Genomic DNA, 21,066 nt, shown 5'->3' on the forward strand with positions numbered 1-21,066 from the left:
AGGTCCCCGAAGAATTAAAATACATACCTCTACAACAAATACTTCTGCTCTGGAACCACGCCTTCAACATGTTCAGTTAGATACTTCTTCAACGCAGCATATAAAGAGTAAGTAGCTCCACAAGGCACCATCTCCAACAGAGTCTTCAGTTCACAATGGATTCACCACAGCTTTACCAACCTCAAATAGCTACTGCACACATCCTATTCTAACGCACCATCAAATAAGCCATCAGGAGGGCCACATTACAAGCACAAATATTGACCCAGTCAAAGACAAAATCCAAAATGCCTTAACCGCGGCGGCAATTCCACTGTGGTGCGGCGGTTTAGCGCAGTGGGCGGGGCTGCGACGGCCAACGGACGTGCGCAGCACTATGGAGGAAGTGCGCGCGATGGCCGTTGGCCGTCAGAAGCAGCGAAGGGGTTAAACAAGTCACCAGAACTTTTCCAAATAATTCTAATTTTTCTTAGACTCATCTGTACAGAATACCTAATAACCACATCTCATAATCTAAGTTCAACTCTGCAGAGTTTCTTCGTGGAAAATAACCTGCACAGTCCCAAGATATTGGCATCTATCCATTCTTTTAAGCATCCCTCACTCCAATTTTGAAACCACATGGGGACAACTTCGTCAGTTTTTGTCTATTCTCCCTACGCAAGACTAAGCCTTCCTTCTCATGCCTAAGTGGTTGCAAGTTCGAGGTGATACCCCCTTCTCCTCCCAGGATAAACAATAACAAAAGCATTCTCAGCATTTCAGTGAAAAGCATTACTAACAGTACTTCTGCAACAGACACTGAAACAGCAATTCTTCCAAAAGCAAACCATTAGCTAACTCCACCCAGGTCAGTTCAAGGCAACCTCCCTAACTAGTCTGGGTTGGAGCCAAAGGGGGCACCAATGCCCTGAGCTTTCTTACCTGCCTAGTCTTCTCCATTGCATGTGTCAGAGTCAACCAGCAAAGGGGCCTTCATGTTACAGCAGCATCAGTACTGCAATGGTTCACAACATCCTTGAGTGACCAAGAACAAAGGATCTACCTGAACTCTTTCTTCTCAGATATACTACCGGTCTCCATGGGGCAATACGGAGAAGCTGTCCTATGAACCTTGATACGATAAGCCAGAAAAGAGAGGCAGAAAAGTGGCAGATGTACCACTCTTCGTGATAAAAACAATAATAGGTAATTATATGATAACAAAGAATACCATTGCAGGGAAGGTTGTTACTTCAACCATATTACCAAAATATGTTGCAAATTTCTTTTATGCTTGTCACCATTGCCCCTTTTATTCTTGGGCGGCTATTGCAGTGGTATTGTTTTTAATTGCTGTATTAATGTGGCTCAGGCTGTACGTGTTTTTACTGACCTATATCTGTATCTGATGAAATATGTACCCCCTAAAATGGCTTACCTTTATACCGTAGCCACGTCATTTCAGGCTTCAATTCCCTTGTTCTTTATCACTTTCCCTTGACACGACAACAATTAGAACGCTATGATATTCATGCCACAAGGATTCTATAATTGTCAGCTGGTGACTTGGCAGTTCTTGTGAGGGTGTTGATGGTGTAATTCTATATATAATTAATCTTCTTCAAGACAAACTTGTCGAATGGTCTTTTAAGGTCTGGCGTTAGACAAGAATATAGCATGTTACATCGCATGCTATTACATCGTGTTCTATTACAATGCAGTTGTTACAATGACCGCGTTGTTAGAACGCGATACCTTTACATCGCAAGTCATTAGTTCGTGGGGAAGGTGTTTGAATAGTAAATTATACTATTCCTTAGGTTAGAGCACTCCCTACAGCAAGTCGATCTAATGACTTGTGATGTAAAGGCAGCGCGTCCTAACAACGCGGTCGTTGTAACAACCACGTTGAAATAGGAATGTGATGTAATGGCAGCGTCGTAAATGCTGTTTTCTGTTAGACAAGACCTTTTGATTTCAATAAAATTATATGTATAATTTGCTTACTTAGAAGGGGCTTTCGGCCACCTATCTTCACCCATTGGTCTGTTGTGTCATTTAAATGTTGCTTGCACCCATTACAGCATACAACATGGGCAATGAGTCAGCCTACTACAGTCACTGGTTAACTTCACTTTGGGTAACTGAATTTTGCTCCTTCACAATAAGCATATCTGCACACAAAGTAGTTCTTTTCAGTGCCAGAGTGTTTGTTGTTTTTACTTTATAATTGTTTAGTTTTACCTTTGAGTTTACAGCAGGAGGTGAAAGCAGGACCTGTCTACCAGATGTGAGCATAGGCCACATTCAATGTTATCACTTCCTGCTCCTGCCAATGCTGTTGTAAATTTCTTTTGAAGGGTAGTTTTGTTTATCTCACTGACGGTGTTTCACAGCAAAACAGCTTGCAGGCAATTGAAACTGTCCTGTATTAAGTTATTCTCTTTTTACTGTACATGCAGTATATAAATCAAAAGCTTCAATATTATACATGTGAATTCATTTGCTGCACTGGTAACACTTTTTCTTCTTTCATTTCCTTGTTCCTTTGTTTCTTACCTTCTTTGTTTCTTTGTTCCTTTCCTTTCTCCCTCGTCCTCTTTAACCCATTCTTTTAATTTTTTTCTTTACTATTTTCTTGCTCTCTTTCCGTCCTTCTTTCCTTTTTACAGTATTTCTTTTTTCTTCCTTTCCTTCTTTCCACCTTTCTTTATTTCTGAATTTCCTTCCTTTTTGGTTCATCTTTCTTGCTTTCTTTCCTTTTTTCTTTCTTTCATTTCTTTTTCTGTTTTTCTTTCTTTCCTTTCTATATTTCCTTCTTTCTTTTAATCTTTCTTGCCTTCTTTCCATCTTTCTTTCCTGCTTCCTCCGTTCTTTTTTCTTTCTTTCATTCTTTTCTTTTTTCCTTCTCTCTTTTCATCTTTCCACCTTCTTCCCACCCTGCCTTCTTTCTTTCTTTTTCCTTCTACTTTCTTTCATGCTCTTCTTACTCCTTCCTTCTTTCTTTCTTTCCTTCTTTTCATCTTGCTAAGTTTTCTTTTGTTCTTTCTAACTTTCTTTAGTTTATTCTTTCTTGCTTTCTTTCCTTCTTTCTTGTTTTATTTCCTTCTTCTTTCTTTCTCTTTTCTTCCTTTTTTCTTTCCACTGTTATTCCCATTTTTCCTTTCTTTCTAACTTTCCTTCTTTCTTCCAGCCTTCTTGCTTTCTTTCTTATTCCATTTTTGCTTTTAATTCTTTCTTTCCTTCCTTCCTTCCATCGCTATATCCTCTCTTTCATTATTGCTTTCCTTCTTTCTTGCTTGCTTTCCTTTCCTGTTTTCTTTCCTTCTTTAGTCTCAAAGACAATGGGCTGGCAGCCAATGGCAGAACAATTGGCTATTTTAGGACTGTGTTAGCAAATACCTTTTAATTTTCCTAAAATGATGATTATGACATGGTTACTTATAGAGGTTTTCAGCCTCCCTTCCTCAATTTGTCTAAAGTTGAGTTATTCACATTTTTTCTCCAATCCGCTCAAGCATGCACCAAAGGGCAATGCGTCATCTCACTTCCGCCACTGGCTGACTACACTAAGAGTTACAGCAAGCTGCCTTTCACAATTAACACATCCACACACAAAGTAATTCATTCAGTGCCAAGGACTACTATGGTAATGTGTGCTTTTATTTAGAGGAAAAAACATTTTTGTCGAACATTGATGAACACGTAGCAGGTTCCCGTATAGTAACATTGTGTAAAAACCATGACAGAACAAAACAAATATTGCCAGAAGGCTAGTGGACAACGCCAGACCTATTGGCTTTGCCAATGCTTGTTTATAAGAAGGACCCACCAACCCCTTCCAACACCATCTTCACTTTCCTGTGAAGTTTACGAATGTGTGGTTTTCGCTGTAGTGAGTAACATGGGAATGGGTTCAGGATTTTCATATAATTGCAAAAATGAAGCTACGGTTCGACTTGTTTTAGCCATGAAGTGGTTTTTTTTGTACTACTGTGCCTGTCTGTCATGGCTGATTGCAGTCTAAAAATTGAAAGAAAATCCAACAACTCTCTCCCCCCCAACTTCCCCCCTTTGTTTAAGCACCTTTCTTAGGCTAGGTACAATTTTTGGCTCGTATTACTTACAGCAGGTGGACACGCTTCCATATCTGTGGCGCCGTCTCCAACCATAACTATCTTTTTGAAGCGGAACCGCTCTTTCAACAGTCCTATCACCTTCCCCTTTCCACCCGATTCGGCTGTCAGCTGCGTCTCATCAAACCCTGCGTATTCACCTGGAAATTTAAGAACAGTCAGTACAACTGCACTAAAAAGCAATATGCATAAAAAAAGTTAGTACTGCTTAAATGTACAAAATATTTACAGTTGTAGATTCAGATGAGACACCAGGCAGAGGTTGTCTAGTCCTGGAGGAACAAGAGTCATCAAGAGGTCTTAGTTCTAAAAGGCTGGTAGGGCTGGGGAAGGAAGTCATCTGTTGGCCTGATGGGCTGGTCTGACAGATCAGTGCGTGGGGCGTTTTGTTTTAGCTGTGTGTGGGCCTGTTTTATGCTCTCCTTGGTCGGACTTTACTTTTGATTTCCCTGATGTTACCACAACTGCAGCAAACACAAATGAATGCCTTGCAAAATACCTTGAAAGCATGTCAATAAAGACCAAAAGTAGCCTGCTTTGCAAATGTGGGCTATTTAATAGCTATCTGGTTCGCTAATGGGGGCCACCTTTGTTGAGGTGCCTGGCCTATTTTTTGTCCCAGTCCAACTCTGACCGTACTCTGTAACAGCTGCCATTGTGGGAAGTCAGGCAGATAGTGGCAGTGTGTTTCTGCATGTCTCTCCAGGTACATATGTATACTTAGTCAAAGATGTGGGTTTGAAGGATTTATTTCCAGTATTTAAAGGCCACAGATCAGAGGTTGAGTGCCAGGGAGAGAGAGACAGGCCATCTACTGACAGCGACTAAGCCCCGCTCACCCCAGCGCAGGGAGTTCAGTGCCAGGGAGGGAGCCAGGGGATCCACTGACAGCCAGTAAGACCCCGTCACTCAGTGCAGTGAGGTTCAGTGCCAGGAATGGAGACATGGTATCTATTGATAACCCATAAGACTCAGTCACTCCAGTGAGGCTCAGCGCAGGGAGGGAGACATGCGATCTACAGACAGCTGGTAAGGTCCGGTCTCTCCAGTGCAGTGAGGTGGAGTCCCGGGAAGGGAGACAGGCGACCTACTGACAGATAGTAAGACCCAGTCACTCCAGGGCTGTGAGGTGGATTCCCGGGAAGGGATAAAGGCGCTAAACCAATGTTTGTCCAATAGATAACTCACAATCAGAGTCTCCCACGGCACGTGGACTCGGGCTGTAAAACGCCGCCTCTGCTTTGATAAATGACTTGGAAACGGTTTCCAGGTCCACGCGTGTCAAAATGCTACGATGCAGCGGATTCGTTGAAGGTGAACGTGTGATTAGTGAAAGTTTGCACGATACGAGTGCTGGGGTCAACGGGTTTGTGCGTCCCACATTGAGCAGGCAAGGGAAAATCGGTAAAGATATCAAATGGCCGAATCCAAACCTCTGGTTTGGGAGATTCTCAAAGAACACAAAGCATCTCTCCCGGACACCTACGCTAACGGTGGGGTACCCATCCTTCACACTCACTCTTGCAGTCCGTGGAAAAAATAGATGCTATTGCCCTTCCAAAGCGCACAGTTTGTCCCTAGTATGGCTTCCTGGCACTCCATGTGATGCAAGTTTTCCAAAACAGACTGAAGTCTGATTCGAGTTGTCATAATGTGTTAGGGGTATTGTGTTCCTGGTCATCTCTCGGTTTGGTAGTTATGCCTTATTTTTTGTACGCTGGTAACATGAATTTGTGTCTCAGAATGCTAGGGTTGCGCATGATCTAATTACATTATTTCCTGCTTTAGAATACGAATTTCTAGTTTCCTTGTGAGGCACATATTTAGGAATATTTTCAAGCCCTTTTCCACCTGGTTTTCACAGCTACTCTAACCTTGTTATATACAATATACGCACCTGTGCAAGTGGAGAAGAAAACAAACATAGAAAACATATGTTGAAGCCCATAAAATTACAACTTTCGGGTTTGGTACTACTTTCCTAATGGCCCACCACTGGAGACACCCGTTTCCACCCCAAGTTGAACTACATTCTAAAAATCCACCTTACTTACGGATTCTCCACAGTAGTAAGTTCCATGTGCGTGTGTACATGTCCACACATGCGGGTTCTCTCAATGGGACCTATTAAGAACGACCACAGATGACTCTTCTGTTCACCTAAGTTGGACAGGGGAATGGGCCACGAAATAACAGGTCTGTTATGTGGATTTGTAAAGCACGCTATCACCTGGTGTGCGGGTGGGCTGGGGACAGGGGATCGAGGAGGCCGCTCCGATGTATAATGGTAGGTCGTTCCATCAGTGGCGTAACAAAACTTGAGGGCCCCCTGCAACGTAAAGGGAAACCCCCCCCAACAGCCCCCCAAAGTCAGTCAGGAGTTCTCAGGCCAGGGTTCCCCGCAGTGCGGTGGCCTATGTCACACAACTGAGTTCCATTGTTTAGGTGAGTTGTAGGAAAAAGCTGGACTGACGGATCTGGTTTTCACGATGCCCGTAGTGTGTGCAAATAGGAGTGGAGCCGGGCGGATGTGTCTGAACTGTGATTGGAAAGAGATGCAGTTGTTGAGGTATGCTGGGCCAGTGTTGTGCAGTGCTTTGAAGGTGTGGGTGAGTGTCAAAGGCTATGGGGAGGTCTATCAGGATGAGGGCTGCCGTGTCTCCTGGGTCAAGGATCGTGCGGATGTCACCTGTAGCGGCAATGAGAGTAGATTATGTTCTGTGGTTGGGTCTGAAAGTGGACTGTGTTACGTTAAGAAGTTGGTGGCAGCTGAGGTGGTCGGTAAGGCATTCTCTAGGAATTCGGCCAGCTACCGTAATAGGGAGATTGGTCTGTAGTCAGCAAGCATAGATGAGTGTGGTGGGTTTCTTGAGTAGGGGGAGGACAATGGCATGTCGGTGAGGGTGGCTGTAGAGATGGAGCTGTTAAGGATGAGTGTGAATGCACTGATGGGTTGGAGTCATTTATTGAGGGCATGGTGGGGGAGGTGGTCTGAAGAGGCCCCGGACTAGATAGACTGCATGGTGGCAGCAGTGTCCTCCCAGGTAACAGTGGACCGTGTACTCTAAGTTGCTTCTCTGGGCGAGATGGAGAGTTGGGTAGTGAGTTCTGACAGGTCCAGTTTAGAGTCCAAGTTGCTCTATATTGCGGATAGCTTGCTGTAAAATACATTGAGAGAGTTTGTTGCAGAAGTCCTGTGAGGGAGTGTTGATGTTGGTGGAGGTGGCTGGCAAGATGAAATCTTTCACAATGGCGACGATCTCTTTGCATCTATAGGTGCTCACATTGGTGCGGTCAGCTAGAGCAGTGTATTTGGAGTTCCACATCTCTGGTGGTAGCGTCTCAGGTAGGATTTTTAAGCTGTTCCTGTCTGCGTTGTCTTTGCTTGTTCTCTATTTGCACTCCAGTTGTTTGCCGTGTCGCTTCATCATGCTGCCTTCTTCCCTGTACCAACTAGCATAAGGGCTGGATTTTGTGGCTCTGCATGTTTGAGAGGGTCAGTGTTAAGGCTCAGGTGTTGATCCATTTATTGAGTTTGTTGTGGCTTCAGGGAGGATGCTGTTGTGTATGGGTTGGTGTGTGTTGACTGTATCTGTCTCTGGCATGTTGTTCTAGGTTCTGCGGGCTGGGCTGGTTGTTGTAGGTCTGCAATGTTGTGGGACGGGATGCTGAACATGAGGAGGGCATAGGCTGTCCAGCTGATTGGTGTAGGTTTACCAACCGAGAGGTCGACGTGGTCTTCTAAGTAGAAGTTCAGATCGCCTAGGAGGATGTTGGGGCTTGCATCGAGGACAAGGGGGCAAAGGGATCATCGATGGTGTCAACGAAGTTGGAGCATTGTCTCGTGTGGTTTGTAGATAAAGGTGCCACTCAGGTTGAAGTTGCCTGTGTTGTGGAGCGTGAATGAAAGGTGTTCCATGTTGTTTGGGGCTGTGTTTGCCGAGGTGGTGCAGCTGATGGCATCCTTGTAGATGATGGTGATTCCGTCAGGCTTGTCCTATCTGCCGATTTTGTAGCTGGGACGCAGGGCTGTGGCCCCGTGTAGGGCCTATGCACAGATGTTGAGGAGCATGCTCACAAGAGCTCCATGATGTGTGGTCGGTGGCTGACTAGTGCAGTTGCCGGTGTGGTTGAGGGAGAGACGGCTGCTGAGTTCTGTCGGAGAGGTGAGGGCCACCAAACTAACACAAAGGGAACGCCCAGTGTGACTAGACTATTGCCATAACAAACAACACAACACGAGGTTCCTTTATGCTTGTGCAACTCCCACCACAACGCCTACAACCTTCTATTGAATGCTCACAACTTCTCTGCCCCTGATTTTTACCACAAATTTTAAAGACTACCAGCCAGATATGTTTTCTAAAACCAAATATTACAGGGTTGGAATTACCCTTACCTTCTGCAGTACCCTCTAGAGTAAAGGTCTTTTCTCAGAGCACCACACTAGACTCTTCTATAAACATGTTTTATTATCCAATTCAACAGTTTTACCTTGTACTACCAAAGAGTTTTATAAGACTAATTTAATCATGCTGTGATTTGAACAAAAAAACAATGTTTTTTATATGTGTTTCAGACATAGGCTCGTACATTGAAATGACCTTTTGCTTTTTAAAGATTTGAATAAGATGCTTTGGCCTCTAATGAAAAGAAACAGAAAACGTGAGTCCTAGATTGCCCTGGAAAGAAGGGTACCAATGCCAAGCCGCATTGGAGATGTGTACTTAGGGAACAAGTAAATGGGAAGCTATGCTGAGCTTTGCCATTATGAAGGAAAGGACTGAAACTACGAAGACCATAATTCAATACAAATGGCTACTAAAGCCTGCTTTCCCTTACGAAAGTTGGAAATGTGACATTATTATCATGTTTGCCATTGTGAAATAAAAGGCTCAGAAATCTAAATGTCATAATGTCTAGCTGGTAAATAAAATTTACCGTAGGTTCAATGTACTGATATAAAAGTGTTGGTACATCAATTACAACACTAGCCTACTAGATCACATCTCGGCCTACAGGGAGCAGTCAGAAATGTGGTCTAGTAGGTTAGCTACTAAATTTCAAGCCAGGAAACTAGATCACTATTCTTGGCTTCTGCATGTGAACATATGTAATTTTGGGCAAATCACTGCTCTGGGTCCTTCTTTCCTACTGCTTTAAAAGGGAGTGATTTAAAACTGACTTAACACAAATAATAATCTCCATGATCTCTATAGCATTATGGTCCTTTGCTGGGGTCCCTCACAGTTAAAGATCCTGGACCCGAGTCATTGGCCTGAACTGCAGGTGAGGGCCCATTGCAATGGAGATGGGCTTTAAGAACTGTTGTAACCAGAGGCTGATCCAGCCACAGAAGGTAGAATAAACAGGGATAAACAGTTAGGCGACCATAGAATGTTGTTGCAGAAGGTCTGCACCAGCCTTTATTGGCCCTGAGCCACGTCATTGTACTTAATGGAGCACCCAAAACATTGCTGTTCAAATTATCCATAGTATTGCATTTCTAAGCTACCAACTCATTGGAATGCTACCAAACACATAGTTCAATGTTCTACTTCAGGTCATTCTAAGCTGTGAGTTGAACACTTGCAGTAATAAATTTAGAAACTCCATTCGTGATTTCTGCCGTTTTTCTATAAGTCTAAATCTTGAGATAATGCCAACTATGGGTATGACCTCCAGATTTTGTGTGGGACTCACAATAAGGTTGTCAATGATTTTACCGTTGAAGTAGAATTTCAGCCGGTTGGCGAATACGTTGGTCAGCGGGATGTTCAGCTTGATGGCCACGTGCTCCACTATGCTCCGGAACCCACCGGAGATCAGGAAGACCTGCACGTTCCGCTGGTGGAGCTTATGCACCAATTCTCTGTCAAGAAACAATCAGATGTCTCCAAGGAATTCAAGTTAGGTTTCAGGCTAGTCACAGAACAAGCACAAGCGTTTTTATCAAAGAGCAGAGCAGCTTTGATTACAAATCTCTCAGCATTCCTGCAAGCCATTCGTAAACAAAACAAAATTACCCTGTGATCCACAAGCTACGACGGCTCTTAAGGTTCCCCTTGAAAAACTGGGTGGCAGTAGTGGTAGAGCTAGAGTGTTTAAATTTAGGCCATGCCCCATCCTCACTTACCAAATGTCTGCTCTCTGATCAATGTCAAAACACAGAGAGAGAGAAAGTAAGCGAGAGAGTGTGAGAATGTATGTTTACACTAGAGCAGCATGCTTGCCATTTAAAACTATTCTCCTTTAAACTGTTTAGACATGAAAATAAAAAAGTTGAGCACACACTTAACCAGCATTCATTAAAATATTAAATTCTTATCCAGAAAGAATCTACAAAGAAATACCACCGACAGATGTGACACCTTTAGTTAATCAGTTTTCTTTTTAGCTGACTGCCTTTTTCATAGTGGGATTGTTTTAATTTTGAACTCATTCATAGTCCATTGTTACGAGTGGAACAGGAAGTCCCATAATGAAACATGCTCTCGGCTGAAAAGCCAGAACGTTGCATCATGGGATTTCCTGTTTCACTACATATGGGGCCAGATGTACGACCATTTTTTACGGTCGCAAACGGTAAATCGGCCCGTTTGCCACCACAAAAAAGGGTGGCGGTATGTACAAACGCTATTTTGCGGGTAGGTGACTCGCAAAATAACGTTTGGGACTGGCTTTTAAGAAGGGGCATGCCAAGGGTGTGCCTTCCTAATATCAAGTCAGAATGGTATGTACCATTGTTTTGTGACCGCATTTGCAGTTGCAAAATACTTACAGTTTACCACCTACTTCAAGTAGGTGGTTAGCCACTCGCAAATAGGAAGGCGTCCCTATGGGACCCCTTCCCCTTTGTGATTTGGTGCGAAAATATTTTTTAAGGACAGGCAGTTGTCTCAGGGACCACTGCCTGCCGTTAAAAAAAATTAAAAGTAAACTTTTCATTTTTTGTATTTAAAAGCATCCTGTTTTCCTTTAAGGAAAACGAGCTGCATGTGAAAAAAAAATGCTTTCTTGAAAAAGCAAACACAGACATGGGAGTCTGCTGTCCCCAGCAAGCCACCATCCCTATGTTTGTTGGCTATTCCCCAAGGGTCGCAAATTGCGACCTGCCTCATGAATATTAATGAAGCATGTCATTTGCAAACCCCATTAGGAATCGAGACAGTGTTTCAGACACTACTGTACATTCTATTTTGCGAGCACATTGCAAGTTGCAAAATGTCACAATTTGCGAATCGCAAAATGGAAGGGTTGTACATCTAGTCCATGGAGAGTTGCATAGTTACCAAGTGGCAATATGGTGTGGACTGGCTGAAGGTGTCAGACTTACTATGTGGCCACGTGGCAGGTACACAACTCCCTTATATGAAGTACACATTATTGTTAAATTTGCAAAATTTGTTCAAGACATTTCCTCTAAAAATTAATGATAATTCGTTTTTGTCTTGGTGGTGAATCAAAAACGAACATATTTCCGTGTACAATTATCAATATTTTCCCTATGGCAGAATAGATTTAGTGAGCCCACGTGACACCATGGATAGTTAAGCAATCCCTTGCAGTCTAAATAAACAATTGCATTCTGGGCCATGCAGCCTTCCTTTGCCCATAGAGAGTTGGGGCCTATACGACTGGGGCACAATGGTTTCTGCACCTGGCTATCAGTAATCTTACTGAAGCAGCAATTAGTGGCAGACAAATGGGAGGCATGGCATAGAAATGTCCTTGCCTCGAACCACAGAAACTACAGTCTCACAGTTCACCCATACCCTCTCCCAAATAGTAGTGCTCAGGAAGAACTAATCTACTCCCTCCTCACTTCACTGTGTGGGTCTACACACACCAGCCACAGGAATGCAGGTGATACACACCCATTGTCTGGGACAGCTATCTTCAGCCCCATCTTGTGCCATACCACTACCAGGGTAATCCAAAATGAATCCCACTTCGTTTTTGCAAGTAATACTCTGAGACAATCAGAAGATATCAGCGCCATCATTTGCAGAATCTCCTTTTCAATGTTTTCTTTATTTCCCCCACATAGAATCTTGTGATGCTTTGATCGCAAAGTTACTTCAACTGTTGAGCGCAGCCTAAACTCCATACTTCCTTGTACAAGTGTCCAACTATTACTTCACTTTACAATTCCAGTCCTTGAGTTGATCAGCTGTTCTTGCTAAAGTGGTAGTCTAGCAGTAGTTGTTCAGTCCATTTTTGCCTGAGCCCACTCCACAGATCCTCCACCTTGGAAGGGACTGCTTTGGTTATTTATTCTAAAGGTGAAGAGTATGCAATTAGAAGTAGTCATCAGAGGGACAAGTAACTTAGCTTCGGTAATGCTCTTTCTGGTGAGTACTCTATCTAACCACAGATTATTCACTGCCCTACCACCTCCCCTTTCGGTGGAGTATATATATTTTTTTCCTATCTAAAAAGTTCAGAAATTAGAGATCTATACACTGGTACTGGTACTGACAATTGATTTGTGCTCTGCATTCGAGAGCGCAGAAAGAGTCAAGCAAGAAACTGACTCTGGCACACAGGCTGGTGCTTATATGTGGCTCCGCTCCATCACTTCTGGGTCGGAAGGAAGTCAACATAGAGCCACACGGTGCCAGCAGGCGGCACGTGCCAGTACTGCTATGATGTAGTCTGGTCCTGGGAGTTAATCTTCAATAGTCATACCCCAACAATACCTAAACTTTTATAGCTCATTAATTAATGCTGCCAACCATTTCCATGAATTTATAAACTCCCAACCCCACTAAAGATCACACCTAACTACAATTAATTTAATCTAATTGAGTAAATGCATAGAATGGTTTCCTCAAAGCACAGACTAATTCCATAACTAACAATGACATCTGAAAAAACACTAACCGTGGGTTATAGAGTTGTTTGCTGCCTGGGATACAGCACGTCAATGCCTCATCAGGGATAGTAAGCATTTTATAAATGTAATGACAATACAATACAAAAGTAATGCACACGCTTGCAATCTATATAACTTCTGTCCACATACATTTAGTAACCACTCCAATTCAACAAAATTGCAATCAGTGCAATATATTCCCTATGTTTGCCATACTTGTTAAATCCCTGTAGATATGTGTTTATTAGAACCTGGAGATCTAGTGACATAGGAGTGCTCTGACAGTCTGGTCGTGCTGGTGAGGAATCATTCACAAGTCTCTGGCCGCTATCCTGTGAGAGGCACATGTCTTCCAACACAATGGAAGACAGTGGTCTTCGGCATCTGAGGTTCTACATCGTAGGTTCCTCTTGAATGACAAATCTCTTGATTGCGGTTCCTGTCATTCACGACCCCAGATTCTCCTGCTCAGGGCTGATGCAACATTAAGAGTGTAGTAGGCAGCAGCGTTGTGGGACCTCCACAAATGTCCACATGAGGGCAACTGACTGCTAGAAAAGGCCTCATGAAATTGCCTATTTGTGGCTACTACCCAAACAGCAAAATATCACTTTGACCGATGCTCCGAAAATCCTTGTGCTGGAGTTGCTCCTATTCAATCAATCAAAGCATTTATACAGCGCACTACTCACCCCGAGGGTCTCAAGGCGCTGGGGGAGGGGGGTCCGCTACTGCTCGAACAGCCAGGTCTTGAGTTGCTTCCTGAAGGCGAGGTGGTCCTGGGTCAGGCGGAGGTGGGTCGGGAGGGAGTTCCATGTCTTGGCGGCGAGGTAGGAGAAGGACCGCCCCCCTGTGGTGGCTCTTCGGATGCGGGGGACGGCGGCGAGGGCGTGGCTGGTCGATCGAAGCTGGCGTTTGGGAGCGTAGAAGTTGAGGCGGCTGTTGAGGTATGGCCACCAGGAGTCGTCCCAGGCGGAGGGTGAGGATCCCAGGATGAGGACTTCCGTCTTGTCCGAGTTCAGTTTCAGACGGCTGTTCTTCATCCATTCGGATACCTCTTTCATCCCTTCGTGAAGGTTGGCTCTGGCGGTGGCGGGTCGTTGGTGAGGGAGAGAATCAGCTGGGTGTCGTCAGCGTAGGAGATGATGTTGAGGTTGTGCTGGCGTGCGATGTCTGCAAGGGGGCTCATGTAGACGTTGAAGAGGGTTGGACTAAGCGAGGAGCCTTGAGGAACGCCGCAGATGACTTCGGTGGCTTCAGATCTGAACGGGGGGAGGCGGACTCTCTGTGTCCTTCCGGCGAGGAATGATCCACTCTAGTGCCTTCTCCTGGATTCCGACGTTGCTGAGTCGCTGCACTAGTGTACGGTGGCAGACAGTGTCGAAGGCCGCGGAGAGGTCTAGGAGGATGAGGGCTGCTGTTTCTCCGTTGTCGAGCAGGGCTCGGATGTCATCGGTGGCTGCGATCAGGGCGGTTTCGGTACTGTGGTTGGCCCGGAAGCCAGACTGGGAGAGGTCTAGGGATCCGTTCGTCTCGAGGAAGGCGGCCAGCTGCTTGTTGATGGTCTTCTCGATGACTTTTGCAGGAAACGGGAGGCGCGAGATGGGGCGGTAGTTCTTGAGGTCGGTGGGGTCGGCTGATGGCTTCTTTAGTAGAGCGCTGAGTTCGGCGTGCTTCCAGCTCTCCGGGAAGGTAGCGGTGTTGAAGGAGGTGTTGATGATGTTCCGCAGGTGGGGTGCGATGACAGCATCGGCCTTGTTGAAGACGTGGTGAGGGCATGGGTCGGTTGGAGATCCGGAGTGGATGGAGTTCATAGTGCGGACGGTGTCTTCGGTGCTGATGTGGGTCCAGGCGCGGAGGGTGGTGGTGGGGGGCGCTGGTTTGGTCGTGGCGTGCGTCGGTTGGGTGCTGAAGCTGTTGTGTATGTCCGCGATCTTGTTGTGGAAGTAGGAGGCGAGGGAGTTGCAAAGGTCTTGCGAAGGGGTGATGTCGTTGTTTCCGGCGTTGGGGTTGGAGAGCTCTTTAACGATGTTGAATAGTTCCTTGCTGTTGTGTGCGTTGATGTCGAGTCGCTCCTTGAATGCGGTTTTCTTGGTTGCGCGGATGAGTTGGTGGTGTTTTCGGGTGGCGAGCTTGAGGGCAGTCATGTTGTCAGGTGTTGGGTCTCTGCGCCATGTTCTCTCGAGGACTCGGCAGTTCTTCTTTGAGCTCTTGAGTTCTTCGGTGAACCATGGGGCTTTCTTGCTGCCGGGTCTGCTGGGCGGGGTCCTCAGGGGGGCGAGGTCGTCAGTGCAGTTGCTGATCCACTTCGTGAGGTTGGTGGCCGCTTGGCTGGGGTTCGTTGCGGTGGTAGGTGGGTTCTTGCTCAGGGAAGTTGCGAGCTGGTCGGCTGTGATCTTGTTCCAGCTTCTGCGTGCCGCCTGTTGGTGGTGGTGGATCGTGGTCCTTCTGAAGCTGAAGTGGACGCAGCTGTGGTCCGTCCAGTGGCGTGGCTGAAGGCGATGTCCTTGCTGGATGAGAAGACGGGGTCGAGTGTGTGACCAGCGTAGTGGGTGGGGGTGGTCACCAGCTGCTTGAGTCCGAGGTTAGCGAGGTTGTCCAGCAGGGCGGTGGTGTTGCGGTCGTTGTTGTTCTCCAGGTGGAAGTTGAGGTCCCCGAGGAGAATGTAGTCAGCGGAGGGGAGGGCCTGCGGGCTGATGAAGTCGGCGATGTCTTAGCTGAATTGTGTGCGTGGTCAGTGAACATACATCGAAGGTCCTGGTCACAAACAGTCTGATTCCCCTTTAGGCCACTGTGAGTGCAGTGGGTTCAACAACCTCAGCATGTCATTTGCACCATTGGTATGCTTCTTCTGCTCACGGAAGACACAGGGAAGCAATCAGAACTTAAGACCAAGGAAGGTATACGTTATAGCAGCAGGCAGCGACACCAGCAGAATACATGGGCTGGCCTTAACACCTTTCTGTAGTAGACAATCCAATCCACGAGCCAGAGCTACCACACCTCCATGGTGTAGTACCACAACTCATATTTTATTTATTGTCAGAGTGGGGTAGATCATGTAGAAACCGGCCTTCCACTTTTCAAAAGTGGTCTGTGAATTTTCATAACAGGCTATCACTTCGCAGACAAATTTGCTACCTTATCCACGCTTCTCCCATCCTGCAGACTGTTTTCATGTGCAGCTCCAACATGATGCATTGCCCCTATCCTTCACCTCTCCTTCACAGTTCTCCCAAATGCAGCTGCACTGTTCCTTTAATCCTTCTACTAGGGAACCCAATGCACTAATGAAAGCTACTTAAGTGCCACAGAACTCTAGCGCACCACTAATGTCTCCATAACCGCCACCACTGCCACAAATACCTGCACCAAAACATCAGGACCACCACACCAAATGCTAACAATTCTACCCCACCACCAGCAACAATACCACCACCAATAACAATGCCACCAGCAACAATACACACCACCACCAATAACAATGCCACCAACAGTACCAATACACACACAGAGGTATAGCTAAATAGGTGGGAAGAGGAGGACTAAGATTTAAGGTAATGAAGATTACCGGTAAGTAATGTGTTCATTGTTGCAACAGGCTAAAGGCGCTACGGAAGCATGAAAAGTATAATTTATTTATTTATTTACAAGCATTCTGCAAAAGCAGTCGTAAAACATGACAGAGAGTCATTAGATGTGGCTCACTTACTTTATTCCCTCAGTGAGTCGAGGAGGGTGGTCTAATATCAGGGATTGGACCTGGTCCAGCGAGGGCCGGATAAGGGCGAGTCGCTCCGTTAAGGCTGCCTTGAATGTCACCGAACCACCCATGGCTCGTCGTGTCCTGGAGCAAACACATTGTAAATGAAAATATTTAAATAAATCATGCATGCTTAGCTACTTCGTTAACTCTTTATATTTAAGGCTCCTGGGATATAATGTCACTGCTTTTTATACATGCCTACAGAGAGAGAACAAATGGGTTACCTGACTGGATTTATTTTTAAGAACGGAAAATACAGAAATGATGTCTTCTTTTGTGTGACTCCCTTGAGGTAATGATGATTACCAGACCAATATAAATCCATCAGAATGTGACCATGGGGTGTTAAAAGTAAATACGAGTTTCTTAAATGCTTTAGGTTTGTATGTGATTGCAAAAAAATGCTAATTATAGGTAAGTGAATTCTTGCCTTATGTTAAATAAACGTGCAATATGTTGTCACAGCTTCATTTTTTCTCAGAACACCAAATAAATATGTACAAATACCGACATAAGTAGCAAAAATGAAATATGATTAAAATACTTGCAGAAATATTTAGAAAATACTACAAAACCGGGACCCTACGTACACTATTAAACATTCTAAAGCGAATCTCTTAAATTTGTAAATCATCACGTGAATAAAAGAAACATGTAACGAACATAACAGGCCTTGTTTTCAAAAATCAGTGAAAGTCTTGGCATGGTGACGTGGCACCACGTCTGCTGCGTATCTCTGCACGGCTGCACGTCCAAGGTCGCCCCACGTGCTGGGATACGAGCGCTGAACGACCTTGGCACAGCTCCAAGGAACCACTTATCAACTCCTGCAGACCTCAACAGGCCCTGCACACCAGACAGCCGGGTGTCTCACGGCTACCGGTGGACTGTCCCAGACTCTAAGAATGTTCTGAAACATTCTCTTCTAGCAGTTCAAGGACACCGCAAATAGTTTCCAGTTCTTCTTTTTTTGCTAGATAGACATTGTACACCCCACTGTAGCTGTACTGATCCTCTGCACAAGCAGATCACAACATGCCTTCTCTACAGGTGTTAACAGGAGGAGCCCAAAGATGTGACGGTGCCGTCATCCAGCTGTGACAATGTAAGAGTCTGGGTCATGGTGATTAATGTTACTGCCTTCATCACAGGTTACACTTGCACCCAAGCACCACCTCTCACAAGTGAGCTGTACACAATGCACACCAAATACAGCCAATCTATCAAGCCAAAACACTGGACATGCAGAGAGGGGTCCACACCTCCAGGATAGAGGAGTTCAGAATCTTGGAATTCTAGGTGCTTCATTTGAGACCATCATCCTGGTGTGGGACCCCCGGCTCTTGCCAGTCTTTGTACCACCCAGGCCACACTAAACCAGACCTCAAACCTCACAGTACTGATTCTCAAGATGGATAGAGTACAGTCAAGAGGCCAACATGCAAAAACATACTGCAAGCTTCATCCTGCGATAGCTCAAGAATCTTCAGAAATTCATGCGGTGGCGAATCAAGGTTAATTCTTCAGCTTCGATATGCCTTTAGGAGGGATATCATTGAGTATCCCCCTTTTGCTCCAGAATTTCTCGACTTTTTAGATCCAGCACACGGGCGCAATCTGACTGGATCGCCCATGCGGAATGTGACAGATCGAGTACATTTGCAATTCTACTCTCACACATGGTTGAATCATCATGCTGGAAGTTATTCAGCCTCGATCCACCACCACCGTGATCTAACTATTGGACCATTCAGATGTCCGATTAACCAGGATTCACTCTGGTGTTCTTGGACTGTCATCTCCTACTACCCCTTATTTGTCCTGATGAAGACTCAATTAAGCGTAGATTGGGTTGAAATGTCGACGATATAATACGGTCCAGACTGACCAAGACTCTGCGTGCAATCAACCAATTCATTTGTATAAGCAGCAGAGTTATTGTGTTTGACATAAGATTTTGACCCCCCCTTTTCTCCCCTGTACATATTTTAATCATATTGTATACAACACGCACTGTATGTCACCATTGGGCACAAATGTCACTTATTCGCACGTCACCCTAATGTTCACTTACTCTTGACAGCCTTGTTTTCAAATGTATGAGTATAGCTGAATGAACCAACTCATATAAAATACCTATTTACTGTTTGTTATGTGTTCCATATGTTCTAACAATGCAGACATGAATGTTTGAGGATTATTAATTATTGTTCGAAGAAACCCATTGTTTTTGCTTATATCCATACCCAGATTCTGAGGGACACAGGGTCGCCCCATTATTGTTTAACTATAATCGCGTAATAATCACTGGTGGCAACAAACGTAGGTGATCGAACAGTCCATGCAAATCAAGGCAACCATTATGCACATCAAGATCGCCTCCAATCACTCACCCCAGATTAGAAAAACTCAAAGAAGCAGCCCTGCTGGATGGTTACGGCTTGTTCAAACGAGTCTCTCAGATCGAAAAGGTAAGAGATCTTAAGATTATCAGGCTGCAGGTCTAAAGATAATGTTGGTTTCTAGAGTATGAGATCCTGGATTTTGACTGGGAAAATTGTAAACATTAATTAGTTAAATGATCAAAGCAACAAACACTGGATAAGGAAATCAGTATACATGAATTGTGAATAGAATGAGAAAAAACATCCATAAGAAACAACGAAGGGGTGTAAAAGTCTACACTAGTCACTGGAGACCACTATGTAGAAAGATTAAAAAAACTTCCCAGCAAACTATGCTGCCTCACATAGGCAGCGAGCCCAGAAACACGGTCATGTACCTTGCAGGCTGCCACATTCAAACACCCCCAACTTCTATGAGCTTTTCTGGGCGGTAAACCATGGAATTCAAGGGGAAACAGATTTCTCTATTCCTGATTCAGGGCTATAGCCCTCGAGCAGAAGGAAGAAAGACACAATTTCTTTGGTCTTCCTTATGATTACTTCTGAACATTCCAAACTATAAGGGACGGCTATTGCGATATTAGAGCACAGATAACAGGGCACTGTCTCAACCACTCTCTTCAACCAGGTCCCAACCAATGTACAGTGCCAACTTTTTAGCTTAAAGAATATCCTCCTTCCAATCACTCCTAATTCTCCCAACCTGCAATGGATAGCAGGTGACAGAAAGAAGCAGGCTCAACAACTAACTTCAGCCAAGGCTTGGCTAAAGTCCTACTGATCGTCTGGTTTTTCCTGTCAACTGCACGTTGTGTCATCTACATACAAAGGTCCACAGGAGGCAAGCTGGTGTGACTGTTGGGAAGCGCTTCCAAACTTGGATACAAACATTGTATTCACGGCCTTCCACAGGGACATCCACACATACAACATGCTTTTCCTGTTTTGTTCTTCACCAAGACCAGTTGTGTTCTGAATACTCTTGAAGGTCATTTAATAGTAGTGGCTGGCTAGTGATTGTTGATAAGATCTCAACTTACCTAAGGAAAGTTCCACATGGGGTCTATCCCTCTTTTGCAGGACCCTGTCTAGGTTTATTGTAAATCAATCCCAGAAACCATATTTTGAGGGTCTTTCAACACAGCAGGACCCCATTGGGTGGTACTCTTTTAGCCCTACCTATAGCTGGCCTTCCAAGACATGCCTATTAAAATGAAAACCTACCCTTGCCCATCAGCAAGGTACCAACTCAGACTGGTTCTGAACAGGAAACAGCCTTTCCAACGCGGGCTGAGCCACGTGTACAGTTTCCCAGCACACGTAACAACGCTTACCTGACCCATGCAACTGCCTTAACCACGCATATGCAGGGACGGGGGCAAGGTAGGGGGATAGGATTTTAGGGCTTAAGGTGTGGAGGAGGGGTCTGAGTATTGGTGATCTTTACCACACATATCCCTTTACCAATACAAAATTGCGAAGTAAAGGCATGCGTGGTAAAGGAATGCGTGATTAAGATGCACTGTTTGACCTGCCGAAATTTAAAAGGGGAAGTATGTATGATATGTACAGTACCATGTGTTAAACACCAAAATGTGCATGATATATCCCATAAACTTATATCAGGGAGAAATGTAGGAAAGATTTTACCAGAAAGAATTATCTTTCACGTTTCAAGCTTTAATTCCTTTGTCTGACTGCTGTTCTTTTTAAACTGTGTGCTATTACATAGACGAGCATCAGCGCATCCTGCTGCTTTTCATTGCAGCTGTGCGGCTACTTTCTGCTCCTATGTCTGCAGTTGCTTCCAAGAGCAGGCCTCAGGCCAAAGCACACTTTTGGGAGCTGGGTGCAAACAACCACTTGCCTTACGAATGTGATAATGCTGCAGGGGACTCC

The 21,066-nt window shown here is 44.9% G+C and overlaps 1 protein-coding gene across 4 annotated transcripts in view; it reads right to left on the reverse strand.

Moving 5' to 3' along the window:
• PSPH (phosphoserine phosphatase) overlaps positions 1 to 21,066 on the reverse strand; it is a 186,839-nt gene that overhangs the window by 8,590 nt on the left and 157,183 nt on the right. For all 4 annotated transcript variants that reach the window (XM_078679392.1, XM_078679391.1, XM_078679390.1 and 1 more), the window contains 3 exons: positions 16,709 to 16,843; positions 9,845 to 9,990; positions 4,110 to 4,258 (listed from right to left, as the gene is read on the reverse strand). In XM_078679392.1, coding sequence (XP_078535518.1) covers positions 4,110 to 4,258; positions 9,845 to 9,990; positions 16,709 to 16,843 — 430 coding nt within the window. The remainder of the gene's footprint in view (positions 1 to 4,109; positions 4,259 to 9,844; positions 9,991 to 16,708; positions 16,844 to 21,066) is intronic.

Source organism: Lissotriton helveticus, chromosome 3_1, assembly GCF_964261635.1.
Source record: "Lissotriton helveticus chromosome 3_1, aLisHel1.1, whole genome shotgun sequence".
In the NCBI taxonomy this organism is placed as follows: domain Eukaryota; kingdom Metazoa; phylum Chordata; class Amphibia; order Caudata; family Salamandridae; genus Lissotriton; species Lissotriton helveticus.